This window comes from Limulus polyphemus, unplaced genomic scaffold (assembly GCF_000517525.1).
Source record: "Limulus polyphemus unplaced genomic scaffold, Limulus_polyphemus-2.1.2 Scaffold208, whole genome shotgun sequence".
Lineage (NCBI taxonomy): Eukaryota > Metazoa > Arthropoda > Merostomata > Xiphosura > Limulidae > Limulus > Limulus polyphemus.
The window spans coordinates 587,982-608,613 of record NW_013665818.1 but is presented as its reverse complement, the minus strand read 5'-3'; the positions used below and the strand labels follow the sequence as shown (position 1 = coordinate 608,613).

The 20,632-nt window shown below is 32.0% G+C and overlaps 1 protein-coding gene across 1 annotated transcript in view; it reads left to right on the top strand.

Annotated features, from left to right (window-relative positions):
• LOC106478403 (ion transport peptide-like) overlaps positions 1-19,689 on the top strand; it is a 26,767-nt gene extending 7,078 nt beyond the window's left edge. Inside the window, exons 2-3 of the mRNA XM_022381994.1 lie at positions 16,302-16,519; positions 19,525-19,689. Coding sequence (XP_022237702.1) covers positions 16,302-16,519; positions 19,525-19,639 — 333 coding nt within the window. The 3' untranslated portion in view covers positions 19,640-19,689. The remainder of the gene's footprint in view (positions 1-16,301; positions 16,520-19,524) is intronic.
• Positions 19,690-20,632: the final 943 nt, after the last annotated feature.

Below are 20,632 nucleotides of genomic sequence, written 5' to 3'. Positions count from 1 at the left end.
TTTTACATAGGCGTCTATTTTTATTGTTAGTTTTTATTTTTAGAAACTAAAAATAAACATTTTTATGAATTTAAAATGTTTCATTTAAACTAATATACTTCTACAGATTTTAATTTACAAAAAAAAGTGTCATAAAATTCAGCTTACATTTATTGATTCCATTTTTCTTTGTCATTTGAGAAACTAACTTTCTATTAAATTCTCCAAATATTTAATATCATCATGAAACTCAGAACATTTCATCGTTTTTTTCGTAGCCTGATAAAGTAAATTTCCATTCTTTGCACAGACAATCAAGTCACTAAACGATCGTGCATTTCTAATCGAATAATGCTTAACTTTTGTTCTGTTTGCAAAATATATTAATATACATGCTGCAATTTATAACACTTAGATATTACTCTGTGTCATTACTTTATGGATAACTGTTTATTAAAATCTATCTTATAAATCTTTAAAAGTTTCAAAGAAAGGGTTTAAGAAACAAAAACAAAAATTAATTAATAAAATAGAAGAGAATAATTTATAATGACACAATATAGTAAAAGCAAAAATCTCATTTGAAAAAGTAATAACTTGCATGTTGGAATATTTATTTGAGAAAAGATCAGTTATTTCAGCTCTTCAGTTTTTTGTTTGTCTGTTTCGAATATTCGCTTGAAGCCACACAAGGGCAATCTGAACTAGCCGTTCTTAATTTTGAACTGATAGGCTAGAGGGAAGGCAAATGGTCAAAAGCACCAACTGCAAATTTTTGGGCTACTCTAAGCGAATAATGAAATGTGATCGTCACTCTTATAACGCACTCAAGACCAGAAATTGCGAACCAAGGACCCTCAGATTCATAGCCATGGAACTAGTAGGCTATGTCCAGCCTAACACTCTTCAGAGAACTATTGTTAGCTTAAAAAGAAATACGACTCATCCTGAGAAGACAAAACGAAATGGTTTAAAGTTACTATTATTATCTTTAACCTTAAAAATTATCTACATTAATCCTTTTTAAATGCATACATTACTTATGGAATATACAAGGACATAACGTAGAGAGTATTTGATTCAAACTGATTCAACTGAAAATTACAATATCAAAAGTTAGCTCGAGTTTAATAGTTCATGTATACTAAAGCTGTACAATTTTTAACGAATATATAAAAAAGTTTAAAAGTGTCTGGAGTAATTAGAATACGTTGTGTTACAATGGCAAGTATGCAACAATCTAAAAGTAACCATGCACTTAACACAAACATTTTTATCCAAGCCTTAAAACTGAGACTACAGAAAATCAACATTAATATTAGATATCATCAATAATCACGGCTTTGCAACATAGCAGTACTGTCATCCCTTTTAGCTAAAGATAATCTTACTGCGAGTAAATTGCTATAAATTAGAATTGTATAATTTAGTTAAGTAATGTACTTAAGTACTTCAAAAACTTCTTTCACTTTTACTAGTAAAGCTTTCAGGTTAAGTTGAAGAATGTATCTCGATATCAGAATTAAAATTCTATCACAGATAAGTTTTTCAAGTGTTCACTAATAGAACCAATCTTTAGTTTTTCTAATAATAGAAATAGTTTAATAGTTTAAACTAGTTTAATAATAGTTTAATAATCCATAATTTTTTTAGATAAATACCTTTAAACCTCTTTCTATTCTTTGCAATATTTAAAAAAACAAAAAAATGTCAACTATGAATGCTGTAAAGGTGTGGTAATTTCAAAGATAACGCACTGTTACCCGATCTTCGTAACGATTAGACATTCAAGGACCTAGATGCAATAATCTGTAGTAGCGATATGAAAGAGAAAACACGATGCTGACGTTCGAATAAAAATGAACATTTTATTAATTAAGGAAGACAGAAAATTGATCAAATGGTAGTAGAACTGGTATGTTGTAGTTATGAAATGAAATATAAAAATAAAAGAAGAAATTAAACTTTAATAAAATTGTAGAAAGTGTAAAATAACAAGCGAATGTACACAGTCAGCAGAAGAATGTAAAACAAATACAACACTACAACAGCGAGTCTTGGCTCTCTCAAGATCATAGCCAATCTGGTTGAAAATGTCAAACTGCATTCACAATTCATATTTTTTCTGTAGACGAACGATCAGAAAATTTATTCCAAATAATCCTGGAGTATTTGTAATCCATGTGACTGTCATAAAGCTGTCCTCTAAAGGTGAAGTACAAAAGGTAAGGTGGGATACAAAACAACTATCCCACACTTTTTCCATACGGTATTGGTCATTTTGACCGACCCTGTATTCACCAGGTAGTCACGAAGGTATCCTTACTATAACCTTTTAGGTGATACGTGTACCTTCACGACATTTGGTAAACCGTTAGTAAGCATTACAAGTCGTTTGTACCCAAAAAAGTAAAATTTTTGTAATATATATTACAAATTTGTCCATGGAGTCAGAATGTTGACTAGTCCAAGTGTAAGGTGATATTCATTTTAATATTGAATATATTTCTTACAGCTTTCAGATTTCATTTGCATAACCCCTAAAACCTCATAAATGTATAGCAAACGTTTATTCTTCTTTTCCATAGAAAATATTTATATCGTATCTGTTATTTTCTCTACCCTAGCCTTATACGGACTCACCGTCGATTTGACCGACTTTGTAACCACCACAAAAAAGAAAAGAAAAACACGAAATAAATCTAAATTCCCATTTTTCTTTCTAAAATGACTGCACAACATAAAACTACAGTTGTTTATACTAAATAGCTTAATGCTTGTAACATTATATATCTGTTTGTAGTTATTTTTATTGCCCTTTGAACCATGTTTAATTAATAACTCATTGGTACAGCGTATGCGCAGCTCAAGTTACCTTATTGAATGACGTAAAGCATGAGCAACAAGCGAGCATACCACTTAAGAAATATTTTTATTATTCATTAATGTGCAGAGGAGGTCAGGGCTTGAAAGGGCCCTTTAAAGTATCGTAAAGTAAGGCTTTGTTTGCGGGGAGGGGTAGAAGAGACTATGATTGTCTCTGGTACACATAGTATAAAAATTCATAAGAAGCAAATACATTTTATTTTATTCCAATTTAATTGGCCTTGTAAGCATTTTTATAACTTATAACTAAATAGTAAATTATTGTGTATTAACACTTGTAACAAGCGTCACTCGGTGAGACAACGGTAAGTCTACCGACACACGATGCTACAATCCGGGGTTCTATTCCCCACAACTGACACAGCAGGTAGCCTTATGTGGTTGTGCTCTAAAGAACAAACAAACACTTATAAGAAAACCAAAATTATATTTTACTATAAAGACCTAGTACAAGTCCCTATATGCCATTCATTTTAATGCTGAAATATTTTTGTTATTAATAACTTGCAGCAAGCAAGATATTGAATCAGGTGTATCTTTTCTACTTGTTGAAAAAATTTATGAAAGAGAAAAAATGGCATAAGGGCAGGAAGGCAGAGGCGTGAACTCATCCCCTCATGTGCACGTTATTGCTATTATTATTCACTATGTTTCCTATTTTAATCTTATCTAACCTAACGAATTTTTAATTTTTACATTTCAGTTGCTTTTATAGCAACGAATAAAAAGATTTGTATAAAAATTAAAAAATTAGTACTTTCCTTTGGATTTTTCTTTTGGCTGTTGGCCGGCAATGAAACTTCAGCCTAATTTTTTTGTAGTGATGGCACTTGTACATTAAATAATTCTTATTTATTTATTTGAAGAATGCACACAAGAACTCAGAATGATAACATACACAAATTAAACAATTTTTTGTATTATTATAATTTAACTGGCTTTCTAACTAAGACATAAGTCCCTTAAAATAATTCCCTTAACTACTTGATCTGAACATTGCGAGAGCAGCTTTCAATCTGTAGGCACATTAACTAAAACTCTTTACTGACAACAACATGGTATTATAAGTAATTCGGTAAATGAAAACTTTGTTTTTCCATTCGTTACAAATGATGTAATAGAAACAGAGAGAATTAATGGCAATATGTGAAAAAGAGGACGTGACAGGTGGGCGTGGCAAGTGGGTCTAACCCTCTAGTTTATGTATCCATAAACAACGAAAACTAAAGGCTATTAAAATTAGACTTTACCTTAATAATATATTTATTATAATGAGTAATTTTCGTTAAACTTAAGACATGAGAGAGGGGTGATAAAACAGATGGGCAAGATGTAGCAAACAAGTGTCACAATTCTCATAAAGGGTAGATTGAGGAGTTATTCATATATTAAATATTAAAACTTATATAACATTGAAATTTGATTTATTAACCACGTTTTGGTGCCAAGTGTATTTGTATACATCGATAATAAAGTAATTTAATTACATTTTGAATGTAACTCTGTAAAAGATCGTGACATGGGAACTTTAAGATAAGCAATAGAAAGCTTCTATGATCGAATTACAAAAATGGTTATCTCTTTCCAAGTCTAAAACATGATCTCCATAGGATCTAATAGTTCCAATTCAGAACAAAGAAAAACAATTACATTTTTTAGATATGAAATAAACTCCATAAGAGAGTGAAATATTACTTACTATAAGCGTGTTCTTCTTTACCTTAGGTTTGTCCTGAAGCCGATTTCATTTTAATACTAATTTGATATTTACAACATGATTTGGCGAAATCTCATTAAAATCACGACCTGTAGTAGGACTTGATGAAAACACTAAAGCACGCATAACATGGTAATGTACAAAATGAACCACGCATGCACGACCCTCACAGACATAAAAAAATATCCACATCAACAAAAAACATTAACTAAACAAGTAACATATAAAAATAAAATATTAATGCAAAACTTTAAATATATATACTCAAGTGGCAGGTTTCACATATACTATCTAAGCCAATTAGCCTTCTATACTATGCTAAAACAAAAATTTCCATTCACATGTTGGGCAACATGTAGTGGTTCAATGTTACTCTTCTTTTCAGATTAAGCTCTGGGTTTTCAGGTACCCTCAGAAATAAATATAGCACATCATGTGAGTGGCATGAGCAAATTAAACGCAAAATATAAGACATTTGCACAACTGTTACATGGATTCTACAATTGTATTGCTCCAGCAGAAGCCTTATCAATTATACTGTGTACATTAACACATATACTGTTGTCTGCCCTATCAGGTACTACAAAAGCTACTGATTCCTCTGTTGACCCTAGCAGTAATCAGTGTGCTACACTTATTTTGTTGCTTTTGCACCTATATAAGTGTGACAAAAGAAAAAATACAGAGAATGAAACTATGCACCTTATGGTAACTGTAAAGAATATTTGTGTTTCCATACTTTCTTTAAACAAAATGCACCAACATTTCTGAACAGATTTTATGTCATACAGAGAAAACAAACAATTACATAAACAGCAAAGTTTTTCATTCAACACTACAACCATATTTCTTTCTCTATATTTCAAGTTTTAATGCTATCAGATATATATATATACCTATATATGTTCCATTTGACTCGTGCATTTTAAGTAATGTGAGTTTATGAATGTTTATCATACCTAAATGTATATATGTATGTACATGAATACCCACCGATTGTAGTACGTACTACATCATGCTTCCGTGGGAAAGTATAGCACTCCCTCTTGTAACCTTATTTAACCATGCAATTGCCAGCGGTTATGTGCTTTCATACTACACTCAACAATCCATGATGGGAATGATTCACCTTGTGGTGTCTTAGCTAGATACGGATTGTGTAATAACTCTTCTCGTAGCTTTTCTCTAAGTGTGTTTTGGCATGCATTAATCAGTTAACTAGTCACTGTTTGCATGGTTGGTCATCACTATTTACAAGGGTCACTGTTATGGCCGAGACTTGAGGTTTAAAAAAACAACAACATTATGACCAGACGTTATAAAAATGGACAAATTCTACCTTACTAGTGAGAAAGTCTGTCTACATTTCCATGCAGTTGACTTGGCCAGTTTTGTACAGCGAAGTTGTACTTCCACAATATTGTTATCCAGTCTGCTATCATACCTTTTTTGTTCTCTAAAGTTCATCATTTACTTGAATAATGCATGGTCATCTTCTTGCCCATATAAATAATGGGAAAAATGTGGTTAACAAATACTACAACTGCAAGTAGTTTTCGTCATTATACAGCAATTGGATTTGATGGATGTTAGCATGAAGCACTCATAACGCATTGTACATTATCCTGCCCTTGTGACATCACCACTGTGGTTTCGTTGTTACTGACTCATTTAACCAGTATTAACATCTCACCTTATATAAGCTAATACTGGAGCATCAACCAAAACACATTTTAGTTATTGTAATGGCTTTACACAGTCCTCAGTACATATAAAAACTAGAATCAACAGTTAATCCCAAAGCATCTTCAGAATAATGCAAAACCAAGAAATCTTTGCATTTCCTTTTGAAATATCAGGTTTTATACTGTGCTCTTGAACATGTGACCAAGTTATATTTAATACAATTCTTACTACAAACCCTGCAATGCAAGTTCCATCAATAATTCAAATGTAACAGAAATATCATATGAGGTTGATTGGAAGTGCTGAAATTAGACTTGGTTCAAATTTTGTTATTTAGCTCGACTTACAAGTAACTGAAGGCGGAATTGAGTGAAGTAAACAATTGGGGCTCTTTTAATGCATCAAAGCATCAAATGTATATTAGGTGTTTTGTATTTGAAACAACCGTGTGTAGGTGTGTGTAGGATGTTTTATATTTGAAACAACCGTGTATAAGTGTGTGTTGGATGTGTTGTATTTGAAACAACCGTGTATAAGTGTGTGTTGGATGTTTTGTATTTGAAACAACCGTGTATAAGTGTGTGTTGGATGTTTTGTATTTGAAACAACCGTGTATAAGTGTGTGTAGGATGTTTTGTATTTGAAACAACCGTGTATAAGTGTGTGTTAGGTGTTTTGTATTTGAAACAACCGTGTATGAGTGTGTGTTGGGTGTTTTGTATTTGAAACAACCGTGTATAAGTGTATGTTGGATGTGTTGTATTTGAAACAACCGTGTATAAGTGTGTGTGTTGGGTGTTTTGTATTTGAAACAACCGTGTATAAGTGTGTGTGTTGGGTGTTTTGTATTTGAAACAACCGTGTATAAGTGTGTGTTGGTGTTTTGTATTTGAAACAACCGTGTATAGGTGTGTGTTGAGTGTTTTGTATTTGAAACAACCGTGTATAAGCGTGTGTTGGGTGTTTTGTATTTGAACTAGCTGTGTATATGCGTGATAGATAATTCGCACTCAAATTAATGCTTGTGTGTCTTGAATGTTTAACATTCGAAATAACTACGTGTGCTTGTATGTGTTGGATGTTTTATATTTCAAAGAATAGTGCGTTGAATGCCTCACAGTACCTCGATTACTAAGGTAATGAAAAATGACTATTTTTATATATGTATATTTTCGGTGCTCTCTGTAGGTTTTGTTTGCCCAATACTACGTTCACTATTCTTCTAGGATAAACAATTTAGTTGAAAGCTTTGTAATGGGTAAAGCTTCGATATGAAAGTACTCGCTAGATTAAGTAGTATTTCTGGATTAGTTATTAAATAGATTTTATCTAAACAAGGAACGCAAAGCAGTTTAAATAATGAGTTACTTATGAACATACAATTTTTATGTCAGTATTAAAATAACAAACTGGATGTTTTGGACAACAAGCCCTGGGCTACTTGTTTATGCCGATAAAGTAGAAGCAAATTGCTTGAGATGAGCAAAGTTAATAAATTAACTAGCTGTATTAAGTTTTCACAAATATTTTATTGGAGAGACCAAAATTTTAATCGAAGGAAAAAAAAATCTTTGGGAATATAGAAATATAAAAAAACTCATAAAAGTGTTGGAAAGTGATTAGCAGTTTTATCTGGAAGGGTTTCTTCAACGATCAGAACAGCTATGATATTGTACAAACACATTACATCATTCTAACGCTACAAATATAAGACACCAAATAATAATTGTCAAAAGACTAAGAAATATTTACACATACAATATCTGATATCAGTCAGATATTCTATAAAAATAACTTCGAAGAAACGATGTTTGTATTTTGTATTTATGACAAAACTACTAAGGTCAACTGCCGTCGTCTCTAACTTGACGACGGCAGTTGACCTTAGTAGTTTTGTCATAAATACAAAATACTACAGTAGTTTACTAACTGTAAACTACAGTAGTATTTTGTATTTATGACAAAACTACTAAGGTCAACTGCCGTCGTCCCTAACTTTAAACTACTGTCCATGGAAAGGTAGTCAATCTGCAGCACCATACCATTCACGTTGAGGGACTGATTGTCATTTTTATAACGCACTCATAGCTTACAGGGAGGGTAATATTTTGTAGAATCGCACGGATTCGAATCCGGCTCACCATCGTCGAAATTTAGTACCTCAACTAGGAAGAAAATATTCAGCTTATTACAATTACAAAATGAAAGAAATCGGAAACAGGACGCGGGACGCTGAAGGAAATATAAGAAACTGTTTTGAATATTAATCATTAGGTAGATTCTGAGGAAACCGAGAGCTTTGATTACGGAGAAAATAATTACCTTATTTCGCAAGGAAAGAAAATGGAAACAGGAAATAAACATGAGACTCTAATGGCAAAGGAATAAACTGTTTTGTATATTAATCAGTATGTAAGCTCTTCATATTTAGCGTTAATTAAGCTCTTTTGGTGTTTTTAATTCCAATTCATGATAGTGGTGAGACTTATTTTTAAGTATCATGTGTGCTTGGTTAACGGAAAAACCATAGTGGTTTTAGCATTCTCGTGCTCATGTGGCGCAATGGATTTAATTTAAGTCTTTACTTATGTGGACAAAGCCCCTCCCTTTCAATGACGTCACATTCTTTAAACAATATATAATCAGCTGAGAAGTGATTCCTGGTAGATTTTAGCGCCACCAACACAATCATCGTAAACGCGACGTAGGGATTCTCTTACGAACATTTCTGTCACTCTGACCTTGACAACTTTGAATCGGGTAAGTAATTTAGCAATTAAATGCACTGATAAAATGCAAAAGAACGAGGCTGGTGAAACTAGCAAGTAATCATTACTTCATATATGTCCTCTTAAAATCAAATATAGTCATTTTCCACTTGTCTTAGAAATTATTATCAATTTCCAAAAAATTAAAGTGAACAAAAGTGTAAATTTGCTTTTTTGTGGAAATGAGTTAAACCTACTTAGGTATCGTTTAATGAAATATTGGTTTATACTACATTGTGCAAGAACACAAAAATATAGATGGTGTAAATGGTGGAAAAAGTGGTGCTTTTTCCACATACTCACACACTTCGTGAAAACAAACTCTCTTCAATATAAGTCGAAGACATCTTTCAAACACAGGCATAAAAAACGTATATCTCAAAGTGTATAATACACTCATAATTACGTTCATTTACGCGAATAATAATTACAGCCAAGCATCAATTTGTTGTGAATCCTGGTCAAGACTTACTACTATTGTCTGCTAGATCTTTGTCCCTTGTATAGGGTTATATGTGGCTTCTGAGTGACGTAGCTATGTATAGGATTACAAACCTCCAAACAAACACCCATTATTGAAGTATAGAAAGCGATATAGAATTAAACTTAAACGAGTTTCATAGTTCTAATATATCAATAACCGAATTACGAAACGACTTCACAGTTACATTATTTGACTAAACGATCATCTACTTACTGCACTTTTCTATCAAACTAACACCTCAAAACTTTACAGTATCACATACTGAACTTCATGTGGATGATCCTCAGTAACACAAGCTTGCTGCTTCTGAAATTATTATCAAAACTGTTCTTCCTCAGAAACATACTCTGGTTTTATGGGCCTTATACGTTATAGTGTTATTCAAGTTAAAAGGGCAAATTATTGTTAAAGATTCTTTTCATCACAAGAGTAAAAATATTAATAAAATATTCAAACATTCTTTTGAAGAACAATTTCAAGGGTCTCTAAGAAGCTGGAAGACACGATCGGAACTTACATAATAACCTGTAGACTGGATACCTCACAAATAAAATAGTAATATTCTGAAGCATCCACTGTTGAGAAAATTCTGCATTACTTGAAAATTACGTTAATATTCCAGCAAACAAAAATGGATTTAAAATTCTCGAAAAAACTCTTTTTCTACGTTATGGCATCTTTGTGGTTGACAGGATTTATTAGATGAAAATGGTTTAATAACATAAATCAAGCCAGTATCCGAATTGTAAACAAAAACTTTATGAGAAGATAATGAATTAGCTACATACATCAGGCCCGTAGTCGGCCTTTCACAAAACCTTTAAACCCAGCCAGAAGTCAGCATTTAAACAAAGCCTATATTCTAATACAGTGGTTTTTGATATTGCCCAGTATTCGTCGTTTGTTTTTTATTAAGTACAAAGCTACACAAAGGGTTATCTGTGTTCTGCCCACGACGGGTATCGAAAACAGGTTTCTAACAATATAAGTCCGGAGACATATCACTGTGCCAGTAGTCAGCCTTTAAACAAAACCTGTATTCTCTGAAGAGCAGTTTTTGATATTGTAAATCAGACAGTAGTCAGCCTTTAAACAAAACCTGTATTCTCTGATAGCGGTTTTTGATATTGTAAATCAGACAGTAGTCAGCCTTTAAACAAAACCTGTATTCTCTGATAGCAGTTTTTGATATTGTAAATCAGACAGTAGTCAGCATTTGCTCCTTATTAGAACAAAAGGTGTATTAAACCAAGTTAGCAATCCATATGGAAACAAATGCTTTAGTTCATGATACTTGACTGACCAGTATAGGTAAAACCAGTATCTAGTCTGAAAACAATGATTTTATTTAATCAACTTAGTTTAATAGAGTAAATCAAACCACAAATGATCTTAGAAACTTAATGATTATTTAGTAATATTAATCAAATCAGTATCCATCCATGTATTTTAGTTGTAAAAATGATTTAATAGTATAAATCAGGCTACTAGCTAGCCTATAATTAGAGGGTTTTTAAAGCCATTAAATATCCTGTAAACACAAACGGCTTTTCCTGTCATTTTCTTTCTGAAGAATATGGCAAATATGAAATGCGTTTTCAGTGAATGTTATAAGTAATTTAACTTTTCTCTTCCGCTATAGTTATAAAATGTTAAATGTTTGTGTAGCTTTGAATTTTTGTTTCTGTATGTAAACACAAAGAGTGAATTAGTTATTGAAATGAGTCTATTACAAATACTGTGGTTTTTAAAGTCAAAATGGTAATACGTGAATTATAAAGACATAATATAAAAAACATGAAAATTTCAATTTGGACATTGTAGAATATGAAAGCAGGACTCCAAAACGTTTATTTTTCAAAGTACATTTATTTCATCTGGTTGATCAACGGTAGAAATAATTTTACTCTGTGTTTAATAAAACTGTGTAAAGTGGAAATAAACTTTCTAAAGTTGTGTAAGATGGAAATAAGCATTGTGTGTGTTTAATTTAGTTTTATAAGGTGAAAATAAGCATTATGTGTGTTTAGTTTAGTTGTGTAAGGTAGAAATAAGCTTGTGTGTTTATTTTAGTTGTGTAAGGTGGAAATAAGCATTGTGTGTGTTTAATTTAGTTTTATAAGGTAGAAATAAGCATTGTGTGTGTTTAATTTAGTTGTATAAGGTGGAAATAAGCATTGTGTGTGTTTAAGTTAGTTGTGTAAGGTGGAAATAAGCATTGTGTGTGTTTAGGTTAGTTGTGTTAGGTGGAAATAAGTATTGTGTGTGTTTAGGGTAGTTGTGTAAGGTGGAAATAAGTATTGTGTGTGTTTAATTTAGTTGTATAAGGTAGAAATAAGCATTGTGTGTGTTTATTTTAGTTGTGTAAGGTGGAAATAAGCATTGCGTGTGTTTAGTTTAACTGTGTACGGTGGAAATAAGCATTGTGTGTATTTAATTTAGTTGTATAAGGTGAAAATAAGCTTTGTGTGTTTAATTTAGCTGTATAAGGTGGAAATAAGCATTATGTGTGTTTAGTTTAGCTGTGTAAGATGGAAATAAGCATTGTGTGTTTAATTTAGTTTTATAAGGTAGAAATAAGCATTGTGTGTGTTTAATTTAGTTGTATAAGGTGGAAATAAGCATTGTGTGTGTTTAGGTTAGTTGTGTTAGGTGGAAATAAGCATTGTGTGTGTTTAGGATAGTTGTGTAAGGTGGAAATAAGTATTGTGTGTGTTTAATTTAGTTGTATAAGGTAGAAATAAGCATTGTGTGTGTTTATTTTAGTTGTGTAAGGTGGAAATAAGCATTGTGTGTGTTTAGTTGTATAAGGTAGAAATAAGCATTGTGTGTGTTTATTTTAGTTGTGTAAGGTGGAAATAAGCATTGTGTGTGTTTAGTTGTGTAAGGTGGAAATAAGCATTGCGTGTGTTTATTTTAGTTGTGTAAGGTGAAAATAAGCATTGTGTGTGTTTATTTTAGTTGTGTAAGGTGGAAATAAGCATTGCGTGTATTTAATAAAGTAGCTTTGTTATTAGAAAACATTTCAGTTAAGTTGACATAGGTCCGAGGTAATAGTTCTCGAATTATCAGTCAGTATAGATACACTATAATTGCTATGTAACGATTGATTTAGTTATGTTTTAGAGCTAAACCACCGAGGGACATGTAATGATGGATTTCACACAGTTCATTAAATATTTTATTGACCTCTTATAGGTATTTCCTCCAAAATGGGTAAAGCAAGTATCCTTAATAAATACAAGGTATGTATTTTAGTCAAATTACAAACTGTTCGAACACGTCACATATTCCTATCAGATAGAAGACATATTCGTTAGCAACTCTAACCCAGGATTATGTGCCTTGTTAGTTGGAAACAAATAATCTTTCATTTCTGTACCAATTCCGGAGAAATGCGTGGTTCGGTGTGATCAAAAGTTTGCTATAATGTTGACTGTACAACTGTGTTGGAATACAACACCTGGCCTGTCATTACAGAATTGGTTCCCCTAACAACTACTCTGATAGAAATAGTTACTGAAGTCCAATATTTAGAAGATAAAGTCCACATTTGCTCCCCTTCCGAGCTTTGATTTAAATCAACCCTTGTCTCGTTAAATATGTATTCTTTTTTTCTATTTTTTCTTGGATGCAGATAATATTTTGATTATTCAGTATTTTTAAACTTCATACGCTTTCCTTTCGTGCTTATTGGCACACCATTCGTCATTTTCTAGCACTAAGAAATGACTTTATTCACTTAGTATTTCTTCATACTTTACCGCTACGTTACCGCTTTTTCAAATTCAGTAGTTTAGTTGCATGGAATATACTAGAACAACGTAGCAAGTCGATTTCTTGGTGCTTACTAGTTCAAGACCTAGTTATTTATGTTCATCAACGGCATAATTGTAGATACGAAAGCTAAAAAATTGGGACATTTACAATTCAAGAGCATCCAACTAAATAGTGCTAAAAATGATCACCTTAGGTTTCTTTACGTCACAATGAATCGTTGTACAAAATTCGAATTTTTTGTTTATTATTCATAGTTTGTTAAAAACTTTAACATGTGTTTTCTATCTTTTTTTTAAAGGGTGCCTTAAAGTTATTACATGGTCAAGTAACCTTGACTACGTTCTCTTAAGAATCTTTTGTACAGTTTGAAACTTGACGCATGTCTGGCTTAGAAAAGTTTAGAAAACCGGCTGTCAAATTTCTTCAGCAACTAAACGTAAACTTTAAATCTGAAAAAGAGAACCTGTTTAAATTAAGAGTACTAAAAGAAAATCGTAAATTCCTTGATATACCGAAAATGTTCCGCATCCATGACTGTATTTAACATTAATATTTTAATGTTTAATACAGTCATGGATGCGGACAATTTCCAGTATAATTCGAGATTATAAACGTTATAAATTAAGACAGATTCCCTGCTTCCCAAGACAGTGTGATTATGGATGAACCAAAATGAAATACATTGAACAATAATATCTAAACGAAAAAAGATACTATTTGTATTATTGTAAAATACAATATATATTTACAAGTCAAACTGTTTATAATATTTTGTTTGTTTCGCTTTTCGAAATCTTGAGGCAAAACTACACTCGAAACTCACTACCGAAATTATCTCTTTCTTGAAATCTTGATGCTCTACCCACCAGTGGCTCAGTGCTAAATTTGAGGGCTTGAAATCGGGTTTCTAAACCCATGGTGGGTACATCACAGATAACCCATTATGTAGCTTTGTGCTCAAAAACAAACAAACTTTGTTGTTCTGTCAATTGATTAAATATTCCCTTTTTCCATTTATGGTATATATATATATATATATTTGCTACTGCTATAAAATGTATCTTAGATAAGGTTATAATCTAAGCAATGGACAAAATATGATGTTATGTATTTAGACTTTACATTTCGGAAAAAAAGAATTTCTTCAGGCAAAAGCTTGAATTCTCTTCTAAGAAAGTCTTGCAAAAGAACATTTACTCCTAGAAACATATTTGTGACATTTTAAAGCAATAAATCAAAAAGAAAACCATTTTTAGTGTAAAAAAATCACAGAATATTAAACAGCATTTTAAAAAGATTTTACCATAACCTTTAATTTTTATGTTCTTAACTTGGGGAGTGTGTGCGTCGTGCTGGATTGAATGAGGTGTTGGGAGAAAATAAGGTTTAGGATGAGAATGGAGATGCAACTGTAAGGTCATTAACATCATTGACATCCGCCGTCTTTATCTCTATAGAAGACGTAGACTCAGGATTTTCCTTCACTTGAGTGCTAGAAGAGCGTGCTTTGGGTTCCTGGGGTGTTTTTTTTTAATAAAGAGTCCAGGGTTGTCTGCTTTCCTACTTGCATGCTATTAGTCTATGTTCTTCGTTGCATTATTCAATCAAATAAAAATTATTTAGTGCATTACTACCATTAGTATAAAAAAGTCATCGACAATAAAAAAATATCATTTTTTGTTCGTGAAGGACTTGTAATGTTAACTGAAAGACTGCCAAATTTCGTGAAGATATACACACTATATTGAAAGTTAGAAGTATTAAATCTATAAAGACTTTAAATGAGTGAAAAGAGGTGACGTGGTCGGTCAAATTGACCAAGTTCGTGTTGAGAGAGCTAAGCTGAACCGAGTCAAAAATTATGAACGACGTATGTGCGGGGAAGTTTTACGTTGTGTTCCTCAAAACGTAAGTGCGAAACAACTTATATCGAGACGACGCATAACGAGAACCCCTGTATTATTCTTGTTTGCAACAAATTGTTCAGCTGAGAACAGGGCTATAACATAGCAATTCTCCTCTGAAATTACAGACTACACCAGTAACATTATGTGTAATATTACTCTTGAAATTGACAACAACTTCTTTTTGCTTCTGGTTGTTCTAGAATTCACTTCAGATTATATTTTTGGTTGTTCTATAATTCACTTCAGATTATATTTTTGGTTGTTCTATAATTCACTTCAGATTATATTTTTGGTTGTTCTATAATTCACTTCAGATTATATTTTTGGCTGTTCTATAATTCACTTCAGATTATATTTTTGGCTGTTCTAGAATTCACTATGTGCTACGTTGATTAATATGTGCTTATAATTTAAAGACCGAAGCAAACATAAATAGATAAATTTCATGAAACTAATCGTGGTTCAGTTTATCACTCCTGGCTTTTCTATTATCAAATAATTTATATTCATGAATTCCGTTTGAATTGTGTAACTTCTCAATGATTAAGCATATCCGAGTCAGTTTGGGGTTTTACTCAAGTTTTGTTTGAAACAAGGACATAAATTTACGTCAGTTTCTCCGAAATAGGTGTTTTCTTTCCTTTAATCAAACCATGATACGAGTTTATTTTTGATAATGACGTTATTTGTTTTAACAGCTCTATTGTTAAATGATATTGAGGACGTATGCTACGAAACTAATATTCCCGTTATTACTTAGTGTTTTTCTTTAAAGTTAGCTACAACGTATTCTCCACATCTTAATGAAATTAAAATACTAACCAACTGTACGGCTATAATATATTTTTATCACATTTTGAAATAAAGAACAGAAGAATCCAGAACGTACATTTACACTTAAGCTCATTCCTCAAGCTCACCCGATGGAAAAGAAGCCGTGTTTGTACATTATAATATATTTATATACACAAAGACAATTAAGTAATACTATGACGCTTTAAATTCTGTTGTATATCTATAAACAGAGAGTAATAACCAGATATTTCAAGCATTGAAAAACTTAAAGTATAATTTCCCTTCCTTTTTGTTGTTAGATGGCACCACCATCAATCCGTTGCGTTATTTGTTTGAGTCTGATACCATTGCTGTTGCTTTCCTCAACTGTTGCCAAGAAGAGAACGTTGCAGAAGCGAAGCTTCACCGCTCTTGGTTGTATGGGAATATACGACAAGGCCAAGTTTGCTCGGCTGAGCAGAGTATGCGAGGAATGCTATAACCTCTACAGACTTCCCAGCGTGCAAGACGATTGCAGGTAAGCTCTTATACCCCTAAATAAAAAGTTACAAATGAAAAAAAACAATCGTTTGCTACTCAAGAGAAAATGAACAACAGATTAACCTGAAGTAAAAAAAGTCAGATGATGAAGTGGTATTATATCCAATTTTACTCCTAAGACTGTGCTGTGATCAAATTGGTTTTCAATAAGTGTACTTAACAGAAGCACTGTCTCTTTTATAAATGTGTTCAGTGGCATATCGTGGTTCGAACCTTGAATCTTCCGATCCGCAACCTGGGGCACTCACGACTAAGTCACACAGAGCGCAGGAAAGCTACGGATTTTAAGACAAATTAGTATTTTAAGTAAATGTTATGTCTCTATGCTTGGGCCTAACCAAATAAAATGTCCTAACATCGAAATATAAAGATATTTTTAATAGAAAGAAGAAATGTTTTTCATTTTTGAATCTCTGAATTACTTTCAGCAACAGACACATTTCCATTAATTTTCTTTCGTGTAAGCAGCTAGTGCTTCTGGCTGGTTAATATATCCCTGCTTAACAATCTGAAATATGGGATGGTTATGCCTGAATATTAGGGTCTCTGACCTTGTCCTTTAGTCCATGTGTTGCATAAGGTGCCGTTCAGGTTGAAAATAGTAAGTGCCGATTTTCCTGTTAGAACACTTTTTGACACTTAAATGAAACGTATCTTCCTGTTAAAAGAGTTTTGCTCTTAGATTAAATAGGGTAAAACCATCTATTTCCCTGTTAAACGATTTATTCGTAATAGATAAATGGAATACGTCTTCCCTTTAACAGTCCTTAGTTAAATGAAACGTGTATGTCCAGAAAATGAACCCATAATCTTAGTTGAATGAGACACATTTTATAAAAAAATCATTAATCTTAGATAACCGAGGGACATCTCTCTGTTAAAAGAACCCATAACCTTTGTTAAAGCAATAATATTAGAAACTTGAAACCTACCTTCCTGTTAAAAAATCAATAATCTTAAATAGTTGAAACACACCTTTCTGTTAAATGTCCATTAGCCGCAAATAAATGAGACTCATCTCTGTGTGAAGAGAATCATTAGTCTTACCTAAATAGGTTTTATTAAAAACAGTTCTTAATCTTAGATAAATGAGACATCTTTTTTGTTAAAATAATCCTTAATCATAAATAAATGTGAATTATCGCCCTGCTAAAAACTTCTAGTCTCAGTTAAATGAGTTACGTCGTTCTGTTAAAAAACTTAATTTTAAATTATATAGTAACATCTCTGTTAAAACATCCTTAGTCTTAAACAAACAAAACACATTTTTATTGAAACATTCTTGAATCTTAGTTAAATGCGACACAATTTCCTGTTAAATCATTAATTAAACTTAACTTTCCTGTTGAAATAATTTTTAGTTTTGAATAAAGGCCTGTTAAAGACTATTTGTAAACTGAAACTTTTTGCAGCAAAATTTTATAACAGCTAATTCTGTTTATTTTAGAGCAAAACCATATTGAGCTATCTGTTGTGTCCACCGCGAGAAATCGAATATCGGATATTAGCGTTGTAAGTGCGTGAAATTACCGCCGTCCCATCGGGGGACAACTAATTGTAAGAAAATTGTTTCTTAATAAAAATATGTTGGCGAGTATGAATGTTGCTACATCTTATAAATATTCACCCTTTGCACATTTAATGTTAGACCTTCATGCTGTAACTTATAAATAATCACCATCTACACACCAATTGCTTGACCTTCGTACTATAACTTATAAATATTCACCCTCTACACACTTATTGCTTGACGTTCATGCTATAACTTATAAATATTCACCCTCTGCACTTTCAGAAAAATTATGAAATTTTTACGTAGCTTATTTCATTAATTTTAAAATAAGTAAAGATTGATCCTGGAATACTCGTCGAAAGTCTGAAATAAATTACACGTGATTTCAAAGAATAGTATTGTAATCTATGCTCATCACTGGTGAAATTAATAGCACATGTAAAGTTATACAACTATTATGGGATGTAATTCTATAACGATTTGTTGTTATTTTTCAAAACGTTCAAACACATTTTACTTTTGTTTCGGAACTAAATTTAACACCATATATTGGGCCTTACGTCATCCCTTACCCCCCCCCCCCCCCCAGTGGCACAGGGTATGACTGAGAACTTGCAACGCTAGGAACTGGGTTTCGATACCCATGGTGGGCAGAGCACAGATAGCCCATTATGTAGCTTTGTGCTTAACTACAAACAAACAAGTGTCATCCCTTGAAGAAGGCTGAAGACACCCCCACTACTTCTGTTCGTATACAGCTTTACAAAACCATTTATTCAAATTTTATTGAACTTTAGAACATATAATTTAATAGATTCATCATCAAATGGAGAAAGATCACGTTTATCTATAATACGTTAATTAACGTCTCACATTATGTATTATTGTTTCAAAATTTTGAGCGTGCTTATCCACCCAGAACCTTCTCTAATTTTCTCGTGTACTAGGCAGAAGGCAGATAGTCAACATCACCCACCTAGAGCTCTTAGGCTACTTTTGTTTTGTAGAATAGTGGGATTTCACAGTCAATCTTATAGTTAAATTTCTGGAACTGTGATATTATAGTTTAATATACACGACTAAAGCAACGCAAACGTCGATAATAAAGTCAGTAACCTTTATAACAAATGAAGAATAAGTTTATCTGATGTTAATATGCAGAAAAATAATATATTCTAAGATGAAGCTTCTTGCAAAGCGTTAAGTACATAATTTTCTTTATATAGGTAGTCACGGTCTGTAAATTGAATATATAAATTTATTTCATAAAACATAATGTCCAAACAACTGCTTTTTGTTTCAGTAAAAGTATATCCTGCCTCAAAAACTGGTAAAGATTAAATCCATACTTCTGAATTATTACTATTCAATATTGTAGTATTTTATGCCTATGAAAGCCAAATATCATACTAATACAAGAGCTTTAATTATCACAACACAAATACTAAGTATTAGTATTTTATTCAAAGGTCCAACTGCTTCAAAAATAGCATGTTTCCGGATTGTGTGTCAGCCCTGTTACTGGAATCAGAAGAACAAAAGCTCGACCATTTTGTGAATTATTTGTATGGAAAGAAAAAGTGATTCTTCGATATTAATTCCAGCATTACCTACCATTCTCAAACAAGAAAAAAGAGGAAATCAACGTCTGTCAACGCCTTTAATTGCCAGTTACCATTCCATATTCAAGTTTCAAAACTGAATAACATTTTACAGTTACTCGTTTGAAGTTTTTGTGTACTGTATAATTAAAACAAGCTGAGATTATTTGAAATATATTTATTTATTTATTTTAATTTATGGATACAAAGAGTTTTTGTATAACTGAAGACTCTTTAAGTGCCAAGATGAAAAAGGGTATAACAGTATTATGTTCTTAAGTTTTGTGCTATGTATTTACTCCTTCGATGAGCACAAGGGTGTTAATCGTTAAAGTTGTTTTTATATATGTACAAGTATTATTAATTTATATTTTGTTATTTAATGTACTGTAAAGCTTTAGCAAAAGAAAACTGTCGTGAAACCAGTGAATAAAAAGTTATGAAAACTACAAATATTTTTTATTGTATTATTATATTGGTAAAGTTATTTTACCTATGAGTTCAGTTCGTTTTAGGCTTAACTTGAAATCTCGTCTTTCCTTTGAAAAGAATATATATATGTCTGTGTGTGTGTGTGCGCGCGCGTGTGTATGTGTGTGAAAGAGCGAAATATATTATAACGTAAATCACCACAGCTCCCCAGTAAAGAGAGGTGAAAATAATATTACACAGCAATAGAGAAAAATAAGTAACCACATTACCATTATTCATTTAACTATTATTGTCATCTAGAAAAACTTGTATGATAGTAAAAGACACTCCAAAATTCAACAAAAATGCGCTACAAAATTTTATAAGATTCGAAATACTCAAAAATCTAAAAAAGACACACTCCAAAAATCTTAAATGATTTTTTACATACTTCTAAAAGAAAGATTCTACTTCTATATATCCCAATCCATCCAAACACGCTTGAGCGAAAAAGGGCCAAATTACAGCTCTAACTCAAACAGTAGGTGATATCTCGTAAATACTG